Below are 12005 nucleotides of genomic sequence, written 5' to 3' on the forward strand. Positions count from 1 at the left end.
GCATAATCCGCCCTCCATTAGCCCAGGTAAAAAACACCTTTACCAACATAGAAAGTGAACAAGGAATAAAATTACATCTAAAACAATAGTTTCCAAAGAAAAACTCCTAACACCAAAGCTCCGCAGAGATACACAGAGCCTCCCGAATGTCTGTCCCCATGGGTGGGGCACTCCTTGGTCCTACCTGGTCACTAAGTTGACACTATTTTAATTGTAAGTTCTACTTTATTTACATTTTAATTTTTATCTTTAAAACACAGATTTAGGCTTGGTGCCTGTAGTTCAGTGGCTAGGGCGCCAGCCATATACACCAGAGTTGGCGGGTTCAAATTCAGCCCCGGCCTGCCAAACAACAATGACAACTACAACCAAAAATATCCTAGTGTGTGGCAGGCACCCGCAGTCACAGCTACTTGGGAGGCTGAGGCAAGAGAATTGCTTAAGTCCAAGTGTTTGAGGTTGCTGTGAGCCGTGACGCCACGGCGCTCTTGAGGGCAACAAAGTAAGACTGTCTCAAAAAGAAAAAAGTAAGTAAAAAATAAAAAATAAAACACAGATTTAAATCGCCAAAAGTACTAATGAAAAGAAATAGGCCACATGCTACCCTTCTCCATTCCTCAAAGCAACCACTTTTTAAAAATTTTAGATTCTTTTGTTATTCACTCTTATATTTTTAAATATAACTTATACATTGCTATATTTTGTTTTTAAAATTTATAGACATCTTGTACACAGCTATGACTTAATAATAAAAATAAACAAATAAAATAAAATAAAATACATCTCAAAAAAAAAATTTATAGACATCTACTTTACTTCCTGTAGATGACTCTTCAGCCCTGCTTCCCTCCTCCATCAGCACAATCCTCATTTCTTACAATATCTGGTTAAATTAAAAGCTATTTATGAAACAAATTATTATAATAATTGTACCTAAAACCATAAGTGGTAAGTCAGAATAGTACGTAACAGAGACTTTCAGAACATATAATGTTGGAGAACTAATAACCCTTCACTTTATAAGACAAAATTTAAAGTATCTTATTTTGTACATGAGGTCTGCAAGCTGAGTTTCTAACAAGTTTGTCTTTCAAAAGCGTCTCCTTCAAAATTTTATTTTTATACTGGTTGTGCCAGAACTGTAACCTATAACCTGGAGACCAGATGTTTGGTATGGAACACATTGTTCTAGAAAATTAGTTGTGAACAGTTATGTTCACTTTTATGAAGTATAATGTCATGGGAGGTGAAATTTGACACCAATCCCTGATAATCAATTCACTCTCTGTGACCCTATTACCTTTTACAATTAACCCAACTATTATATGTGGATTCTCCTAAGTGTCAAGAAAGTATCTGAAGGTCTTTGCCCTTGTAAGAATGTTTTTCAAGAAAAATAAATCAGTGACTTTTGTATTCACTCTAAAACACAACATAAAATCTCTTCTGCCAGCACAACACATCATAATATCATTCTCGAATTGTTTGGATTTCTACGGCCAACTGCAAGTTTCCTTTCTTGTCTGATAGTGAAGGCACCAGCATTATCGTTTGCCTTTTCTATGTATGTCCCAGCCAATCTGTCCTAAAATGCTCTACCAGATGTGTCAAATACCTGGCAATTGTATTTTCCAAGTGAACAGCCAGGGGAGCCCACTACACGTGTCCCCTACTGTCAGCTCTCCACTCCACCCTGGGGCCTTAGGCCTCCTGTCATGTCTGGGCTGCTCCTTGGTCACCTGCTTGTGGCCACGCTGGACTGGGCTGTAGCTCTCCTGCTTGGGCCCCATTCACTCATCTGGCTGAGGCTTATGCTCTAGGGACTTGCCAAGGAAGAGTGCTTACAAGCCGAAGTGTTCTGAGTCCTGCACATCTAAAAATGATATGCCAGCCTCACATTTGGTAAGTCTCTGGGAACAGAGCTATAGGTTAAAAGTCATATTCCTTCTGAAGTTCTGAAGTATCACCTCACTCTCTCCCAGTTTCACCATTGAGAAGCTCCGAAGCCACCATGACTGGAGATCATCCACATAAGTCCCACTTTTGCTTCCCTGAGAGCTGTAAGGTTCTCCCTCTGGGGTCATGCGCTGGCACAGGTTTGTGTGATTCAGTCAAGCCGACTGCATTTGCTCTCCATGTCAGGAGATCGCCATGTCTAACACTCCCCTTTCTCATCCTGGACTCCTGTCATCCATCTGATGTTGGGTCTTCTTAACCAAGTCTTTAATTTTGTCCTCTATTGCCTACTACTTTGCATTTCTTGGTTTTCTTACTAGCATCTTTTTCATAATGTATGGAACATCTCCACCTCAGATCTCTGAGGATATTAACACTGACTTAAGGGAAATTTGTCTTCTGTTATCTACCTTCCTCCAAATTTGCCTGCTCCTCCCTCCCTCTCACTCTCTTCCCTTTTCTTTGCCTTTGGTTGTTTTCTTTCCTAGTGATGCTTTCCTCTCAATTGTCCTTGGCTCCTGGTGAGGCACAAAGGGTCCTTGTGACTGCTAGCCAGCTTGTCATCATTAGAGGACCGGACATAGGCAACCTCTTCACTAGGGGATTTTACTGGTTATGTAGGTTGGTTTTCACCATATTCTCTTGTTTCCTACCTGGACTTTTTAGCCCACCTGGCCACCTCCAGCCTGGTTCATCTTGCCATGCTGGTACTGTCCGACAGAGTTTTCTGGGATGATGGAAATGTTCTAGCCACGTGTGGCTACTCAGCCCTTGAAATGTGGCTTTTATGAATGAGGAACTAAATTTTTATTTAATTTTGGTTATTTGAATTTGTCTTTTTCCCTATCCCATGCGGGTTGCCAGCCATGAGGGCCATGCAGCCAAAAGCACATGCCCGCGACTCCACTTTGTCCTGTTTGGCAGATAGGCCAGTGGCGCTACCTGGACACACAGGCAGGGAAGAACATAAATACAAAGCCCAGCATTAAAGTCAGGCCAGTGTTAACTCACAAAGCTTAAGTTCTGGATATTTAATATCAGCACATTTAAAGTCAAACAGAAAAGAAGAACAAGAATCAGCAGATGGTGGCAGAATGAGGATCATACATCACAAACTTTTCCCATTTCAATTTTTTTCATCACTGACTTTCAATGCCTATATTAATGCTATGATTCTAACCAAGGGACAGAACGCTGATTTCAGTGAAACAGGTTTTTAAAGTCTCTCTTTTTGCTCATTCAACAAAGTTACCGTCCAGTTACTTACTCTGTCTCCAGGTTTAAGTAGTGGTTCATTCTTACTAGTCAGTTTATTAAGTAGAGTATAAGCTAGCTTTAAACTCCGACTCCAAAGTTTGCCTAAAATAAAATAAAAATACTAAGCAATGTAAAATTTAAGAAACTAATAATTAACATTTTAATGTAACAATCATAAAGCCCTATAACATACCATTACCCTATTAATGGAAATTCATATACTTTCTAACTCACAACTATTATGCACAATGCTGTGATAATAGTTTTCTCTTATAAACAAATTTATTTTTGTTCATACAAAAATATAGAAAATTCAGAATATAGACAAGTCAGTAGAAAAAAGCCAGTATTCTACATACATATATAAATGTGCATACACACAGAAATATTCACATACACAATTTTCAAGAAATGACATCATACTTCACCCTACTTTTCCAATTAAGTGTGAATGCATTTTTGTGACATTAGCTATCCCTCAATTACACCAGTTATAGGAATGGCTCATAATTCACTTAATCTTTACAACAATTCATAAAGTAGGTCATATCTTTGTCTCCATTCTTTCCTCAAGAGAGCCATTGGCTGCTAGAGCAGGGTACTGGACCTTGCACCAGGCCCAGGGCCCAGGAGTCTTTGCCCTGTGGGGTTGTCCCTGCTCTCAAGCCTGCACACAGCCAAGACACGAGCTATGCACAAGGCCCAGCTGGGGTGAGCACAACCAAGGAGAGCTTCGCTGAGGGAGGGTGATGATGAAACAAGGAAGCCCAGAGGACTGAGGGTGTCCAGGCAGGCTGACACAGACACAAGTATAATGGGACAGGAGGACTAAAAAACCTGAGTGCACCCCAACACCTTAAGCAGCTATAACATCCCCCTTTAGCTCCCCTCAAGCTCCTGTGGCTCAACCACACTAAGGCTGAGCACCCAGGCCCTCCACGTGAATGCTCAGATCCCACAGTAATAATACAAAACTCAGGTGCAACACTGTGAAAGTAGTGAACTGTGGGACCAGAGAAATAATCAAGGAAAAAATATTCAACTTAAAACACTGTTTTAGCCTTTTATAAAAGGCTAAATCAAAATGATAATAGTTGTTTAAGATTTCCAAACCAAATCCACCTATATGTAAAAAGAATTATGCATCATGACCAAGCCAGTTTCATCCTGGGAATGGATGCAAAGTTTAACAGAAAATCAACTTAATTTGCTACATTAAAAGAATAAAAGTTAAAAAAAAAATCTTCTCAAAGGATGGCAGAAAATAACAATCATTCATGATTTTAAAATGAGTATAAATGATTTCTTAAATCACTTCAGAAGACAGGATAGGGAATTTGAATAAAGGAAAATATTCAAACTGAAGTATTATTTAAAAAATGTGAAATATAAAAAAGAACACTAAAGCAATGTAAGACTCAGAGAAAAGGTAAAATATAGTATAATATAACTGGAGTCCCAAAAGAAGAGAAGAAAAAAATTCAGGAAGAAGCAATATATCAAGAGATGATGGCTGTAATATTCTAAAACTGGTGAAAGACACCCTGTGGACTTCTTGAAAATTTCAAAGAATATCACAGGAAAATTTCAAAGAACATCATTTCTAAATATGTCATAGTAAGATAGCTGCAAGCCAAAGAAAAAGAACATTTTTAAAGCAGCCGGAGGAAAAAAGACATAATAATATCAAAAGGACAATAGTCCGATATCTTCTCAAAATCCAATAACAATATCTTTATACTGCTGTAGGAGGATAAATGGCTACCAAATATAACTTTCAGAAATGGAGATAAAATACACTATTGTCATGCGAGCACGGAGAGACTTCTTCAGCAGCAAACCTATTAAATACCAAACATGCAGAAAGTTCTTCAGGCCTGAAGGAAATGATTATGCAGGAAAATGTGAGACTGCAGGAAGAAAAGCATAGTGAAAAAAAAGAGTAAGAATGTACGACTGACTTTTAAAAACAGTGGCAGTAAATCTTACACTGTGTAAATAACAAGGAGAATGCAAAAAAAAAGAGCAAGTGTGCCACAGAAACAGACTCAGCCAGACTCTGTTTTACTAGAGAACAAAGTGTAGTTCTGACAGGGTTTCTGCAAGGGAAATCTGCTGAGCAGACATGACCAGGCCCCTGCTCCACCACCACGCTTAGTTGCTGACCCCAGGCTGCCCCACCAATAGCATGACTCAGACCTGAAAGCTGAATTTAACAGGTAGAGCTGTGTTCCTTTATGAAGGAACTATAGATCTCTAAGGAACCCAGATATAAAAACTCTAAACACCACATTGGCTAATCAAATGCAGATGTATATTTTAAAAAGGTAAGCTGTCATAGCCATGTAGGATTTATTCTAGGAATGCAGGGCCACTTAAAATTTGAAAATTAATGTAATTCACCAAATTAATGGGGGAAGGGAGAGGGGAAAAAACCACACGATCATCTTGCTAGAGCAGAAACAGCATTTGACAAAATTCAGTGCTAACCATGATAAGAACTTTTAGCAAACAAGGATTAGAAGGAAACTTTCTTAATCTGACAGTTTCTACCAAAAAACGAGCAAACGAAACTACAGAAAGCATCATACCTAATTACCAAAGGCTTTTCCTCAGATGGAGAAAGAGGCAAGAAGGCCAACTCTCCAACACTGTTGTATTCAACATGGTATTGGAGGTTCTAGCTTGTGAGGCAAGAAAAAGAATAAAGGTATAAGTACTGAAAGGACAAAATAATAGTCATTGGTCACAGATGACATGATTTTTGTACACAGGAAATCCAAAAGATACATGGACAAACTACTAATTAATGAATAAACAATTAATTTGTTAACTTAGCAAGATCACTGGATGCAAAGCCACTATTTAAAAAAAAAAACAAAACTGCACTCCGATGTATAAGTAACAAATCTGTATAAAAATAAAAAATTATACAATTTACAGTAGGAATAAGTCTCATAAAAATGCTCAAGACTTCTGTACTCAAAAGTATAAAAAAATATACTTTTTGGGCACAGTGGCTCAAACCTATAATCCCAGCTACTCAGGAGGCTAATGTGGAAAGACTGCTTGAGCCCAGAAGTTCAAGACCACCCTGGGCATCATAGCAAGACAAAAAAAAAAAAACAATATGAAAATATTACTGAGAGAAATAAAGATAAGCCTTTAAAAAGGGAAAAATAATACACGGCCATAAAATGGAAGATTTCATAATTGTAACATAGGTTTAGTATTCCTTATCTAAAATGGTTAGAAACAGAAGTGTTTCAAATTGTGAATTTTTTCGGGTTCTGGAATATTTGCACTATATGTACTTACTAGTTGAGCACCCCAAAGCTCCAATGAGCATTTCTTTTGGGCATCATATCTGTTGTATTCAAGAAGTTCCTAATTTTAGATTTTAGGATTTGGGATGCTTAACCTGTGATATCAAATCTCTTCAAATTGAACTACAGATTCAAGGCAATGCTAATCAATATTCCAGTAGGAATGTTGATGGAAACTGACAAGTTGATTGTGAAGTGTACTTGAAAATGCAAAGGGCCAAGCGTAGTTGAGGCAACCCTGAGGGACAATCACAGAGCTGAGGATCAGCCAGCTGCAGCAGCGCAGAGCATATAGACAACAAACCGAGGAAAACAAAGGAGCTCAGGAACAGACCTACAGGAACATTTCTGACTGGATATATGACTCTGGGGAAAGGACTGCCTTTTCAGTAGACAATACTGAGTCAGATATCCACAAGAAAGAAAATGACTCTGACTTTACACCAGACACAAAATTAAATTCTAGATGGATTATAACACCTGTGAGTAAAAGTTTTTAGAAGAATATGTAGGAGTTTTCTTTCTTTTTTTTTTTTTTTTTTTTGTAGAGACAGAGTCTCACTGTACCGCCCTCGGGTAGAGTGCCGTGGCGTCACACAGCTCACAGCAACCTCTTAACTCTTGGGCTTACGCGATTCTCTTGCCTCAGCCTCCGGAGCAGCTGGGACTACAGGCGCCCGCCACAACGCCCGGCTATTTTTTGGTTGCAGTTTGGCCGGGGCTGGGTTTGAACCCGCCACCCTCGGCATATGGGGCTGGCGCCCTACTCACTGAGCCACAGGCGCCGCCCTTCTTTCTTTTTTTTTGAGACAGAGTCTTACTCTGTCACCCTGGGTAGAGTGCCGTGGTGTCATAGCTCACAGCAACCCAAAACTCTTGGGGCTCAAGTGATCCTCTTGCCTCAGCCTTCCAAGTAGCTGGGACTACAGGTGCCCACTACAAAGCCAGGCTATTTTTTAAAGACGAGATTTCACTCTTGCTCAGGCTGATCTTGAAATCCTGAGCTCAAGTGATCCACCCTCCTTGGCCTCCCAAAATGTTAGGATTACAGGCATGAGCCACCGTGCCCTGCCTGGAGGCTTTCTTTCTGACCTCAAGTTTGGCAAAGAGTTTCTAAACTGGACAAAATTAACCACAATAAAGGGGGAAAAAACAGATAAGTTAGACTATATTAAAACTTTTCAATCACCAAAAACCACAATGAAAGTGTTAAAAGGCAACCCAAATAGTGAGAGGATATTTGCAAAACATGTATCTAACAAAAGATATGTATCTGAAATATACAAAGAAATAAGAAAGTGTTAGCAAGCAAATAGAAAAATCAGGCAAAGATTTGAAAAGTTTATAAAAGAGGATATTCGAATAGCCAATAATCATATGAAAAGCATCATCAGGCAAATGCAAATTAGAACTAAAACCTGACACGCCAACAAAAATGAAATAAGCAGGTATCAAGAGCTAGTGAGGACACAGAACTGAAACTGTGCACTGCTGATGGAGTGGAAACTGCTGCAGCCCCACTGGAAAACCATCTTGCACCACGTCCCAAAGCTGAACAATTACACTTCTCTGTTTATACCCAGCACAAATTCCTGCATGTGCTTACCAAAGACTCACATCAGAATGTTCAAAACCACACTATACACAATGGCCCCAAAGTGGAACGATCCACATGTCCATCTACTGGAGAGTGCATAAATAACTAGCATCTAAATAAAATAATATTCATCAATAAGAATAAATTAACTATAACTCCATACAACAATGGAGGAGTGCACGTGCTGAGTAAATGGATAGAAGTGCAAAAAAATCCATTTTTATATAATCCTGTTTGCACAAAATGTAAAAACAGATAAAGCCAGTGGTGTGAAGTAGTTAGGACAACGGTTATCCTTGGGTGTGGGAGGACGTCAGTGCTGGAAGGAGCATGAGATGAGGGGCCTGGGGATATAGGAAGACTTGTGCTCCAAGTGCTGCTTATTATAGGAACATGACACTCTGTGAGACACACCAAGCTGTACCCACACTTACAATTTGTATTACATAAAAACATAATATGGAACCAAAAGTTGCCAGATACAAAAACATATATAACTGCATGATTCCATTTATACCAGTTCAAAATAAGATAAAACTAAAGTACATTGTTCAGAATACATTTACAAAAGGTTCAAAACACTCAAAACCAAAGTGGTGGTGGTCACCATCAGTCAGCTAGTGAGGGAGAGGCACCAGGAGTGAGGTGATACTCTACTTATTTGCCAGCTGCATTGATTTCTTAGGAATTTGTTTTATGGCATTTTAAAAGATACCTGCATACACTGTAAAATATGTGTCATATGTCACAGCTAAGCCCACGGCACAATCACACTCTGCTAACACTTGCCATAGGTCAGAGTGCAGGTGGCCTTTCCAGTTGCATCCAAGGCAGTCAGACAAGGGGCTTTCGGTTGTGTTGTGCCCCACCGCTGCAAGGCAGCCAGCAGTGACGGAGCCCAGGGAGTTCCCACAGCCAGAGGCTCCCCTTTCAGCATAACCATCTGATTTCCTTCAGGCTTTGGCTGATTCGGATCTGGCTGCTGAACTACAAGAAAATCAAAATTTAAAAATCAACATTTCAGAGTACCATGCATACAATCTGTTTTTAAGCATTCATATTTTATCATTTTGTTTTCTAATTCCAACTATGAATAGCTTATAAAAAATGTGTTCAGTTTTTTTTTTAATCTTATCACAATCATAGACCAATTAACCAAAGGACTAAAGTCATGGATAACGATAGTTTTGAAATAAAGTTAAAAACAACTCATGGGGGTGAGCGCCTGAGGCTCAGTGAGTAGGTTGCCAGCCCCATATACTGAGGGTGGTGGGTGCCTGTGGTCCCAGCTACTTGGCAGGCTGAGGTAAGAGAATTGCCTAAGCTCAAGAGCTAGAGTTTGCTCTGAGCTGTGACGTCATAGTACTCTACTGAGGGTAACAAAGAGACTGTCTCTTAAAAAAAAACAACACATCTGCTTGGGAGGCTGAGGCAGGAGAATCGCGGAAGCCCAAGAGCTAGAGGTTGCTGTGAGTCCTGTGTACATCATGGCACTCTACTGAAGGCGGTAAGGTGAGACTCTGCCTCTACAGAAAAAAAAAAAAAAAAAAAAAACAACACATGGCTGGGCACGGTGGCTCACACCTGTAATCCTAGCACCCTGGGAGGCTAAGGCAAGAGGATCCCTTGAGTTCAGGAATTCAAGACCAGCCTCAGCAAGAGTAAGACCACATCTCTACTAAAAACAGAAAAATTAGCTGGGTCAATGTTGTGGTGGGCGCCTGTAGTCCCAGCTACTCAGAAGGCTGAAGCAAGAGGATCACTTAAGCTCAAGAGTTTGAGGCTGCTATAAGCTATGACGCCACGGCACTCTACCCAGGGTGACAGAGTGAGACTGCCTCAAAAAACAAAAATCTCCAAAAACCCACCATCCTGGTAACTGCAGCCTCACTTAGTAACAGTGTCCACTCTCCCCCTCCCCTTCTTTGGTTTGGACAATGGCACCTTTAATGCCTACAACCAGCACAGCAGTGGCCAACAGCAGGCTCAAACAGCCAGGGGATAGGACCTGGTGACCTGCTCTTATGGGATCAAAGTGAGCAGAACTGCTTCCATGTAGACATCAGCATAACCGTCACCATGTTCAAAGGAAAAAGAGTAAATACTATTTGCAGTAGTTATACAACTAAAATAGGCCCAAGCACTAAGAGAGACATCTCTAAGAAGCATTGACACCATTGAACTCTGAATTAGAAGGGCACTGTCCATTTATAGAAGGGAAACAATGTCCTAAAGGCCATGTCTAGTCCCCTGGTATGGAGGAGCCCTAGGCCAACCTGCTGCAGAGACACTGCCTGCACCAGAGGCAGGGCTGAGCTGGGCCATGTGGGACCCTAGGGTTCTACAAACCCACTCGCATGCTATGCTGGCCTCATGTTTGGTTTACACTTCCTTCCGCTTCTTTGAGGTTTTCTCTTTAAAAAATAAACCTATATTCTTTCTTTCTAACTATACATTTCATTTATAAATGCAAGGCTAAAATTTTGAAAAGGGGCCAAATTGATGCTGAAAATTGAATACTTTAAAACCATGAGAACACAAGAATTTTAGGTTTAAAGCTTAAATAAAAACTTAAATATGTAACTGAGAAGTACTTTTACAATAGTATTTTCATGAAATACTAACCACTGGACTAGATGCACAGCAAAATGCTAAACCACTTTAACATGAGCACCAAATTTTCTACCTGCTCAAATAAAGGAAGCAGTCACGTGTGATTCTAAATTCACCACCATGCAGAGTGACCACAGAGTCTGGAAAGAGAATATTACTTCATTGCATGACAGACACCATGATAGCAAGGATCCATGCATGACGCACATCTGCCTGTGTTTCCAGATTTCTAGGCCATTCTTTTCATACAAACACAAAAGCTCAAAGCCAGACTACTCTTACCTTCCAACAGCTCCTCAAAATCATCCACAAAGAACTCCTTCAGAGGGGGGCGCTTTGGCCTCTTCAGGGTGTTCAGAAGCTGCTGGATCTTGGAGGACACTCTGCTGTTCACAGGGACACCTGTCATATGAAGGACAGAGGCACAGGAACACTCACTGAAGAAGTGGAGATGGGCACAAGGTCCGAGGACAGATCACATGAGTGCATCGGAATTCACAAACCCAGCCAGGTGCTGGGTCCATCGCATGGCAATTTTGCTATTAATTCATTTAACAGCATTTACTGCTGACCTCTACAAAACAGAATTTGTTCTAAGGTAGTAGCTATTAAAGTGGTCCAGGGACCCCAAGGGGTGCCCAATGCCCTTTCATGGGGAATCCTGGGGTCAAGACTACCCTGTGATAATGCTTACAAGGGGTCTGCCTCCTTCCAGATGCTTGTGTCATGCTCACCAGAAGTGAGACTAGCAAAAATAAAAAATAAGCAAATTCCTTTCACTAAATGTTTGCTGTTTTGAAAATTGTTTTAGAAGTATGCATAAGTATAGGCTATTTATGTTAACAAGTAATGAGCTGTTACTGTTATTACTTATTATTATTTTTTTTTAGAGAGACAAAGTCTCCACTTTACCACCCTCGGTAGAGTGCCGTGGCATCACACCACGGCTCACAGCAACCTCCAGCTCTTGGGCTTAGGGATTCTCTTGCCTCAGCCTCCCAAGCAGCTGGGACTACAGGCACTTGCCATAACACCCAGCTATTTTTCTGAATTTTACAGCTATTGGATCATTCTTGCCAGAACCAATCTTTACTGAGATTGCCCCAAAATAATTTTCTACCTCTATTTGGATTTATCAGCAAGCATTGGTACTCTTATCTGTCTTAGTATTCTTATCTATATATCTGTCTAGAGGGACTTGTAGCTTGTTATTTAATGTACAAAATTGTCCTAGACTTAGCCAGTGGATGCTCTTG

The 12005-nt window shown here is 40.3% G+C and overlaps 1 protein-coding gene across 8 annotated transcripts in view; it reads right to left on the reverse strand.

The window, feature by feature from the left end:
* The window catches only part of DIP2A (disco interacting protein 2 homolog A), a 117777-nt gene that overhangs the window by 46455 nt on the left and 59317 nt on the right, over window positions 1-12005 (reverse strand). For all 8 annotated transcript variants that reach the window (XM_053564670.1, XM_053564669.1, XM_053564666.1 and 5 more), the window contains 3 exons: window positions 11032-11151; window positions 8926-9123; window positions 3224-3315 (listed from right to left, as the gene is read on the reverse strand). In XM_053564670.1, the coding sequence (XP_053420645.1) occupies window positions 3224-3315; window positions 8926-9123; window positions 11032-11151 (410 nt within the window). The remainder of the gene's footprint in view (window positions 1-3223; window positions 3316-8925; window positions 9124-11031; window positions 11152-12005) is intronic.

This window comes from Nycticebus coucang, chromosome 16 (genome assembly GCF_027406575.1).
Source record: "Nycticebus coucang isolate mNycCou1 chromosome 16, mNycCou1.pri, whole genome shotgun sequence".
Taxonomy (NCBI): Eukaryota; Metazoa; Chordata; class Mammalia; order Primates; family Lorisidae; genus Nycticebus; species Nycticebus coucang.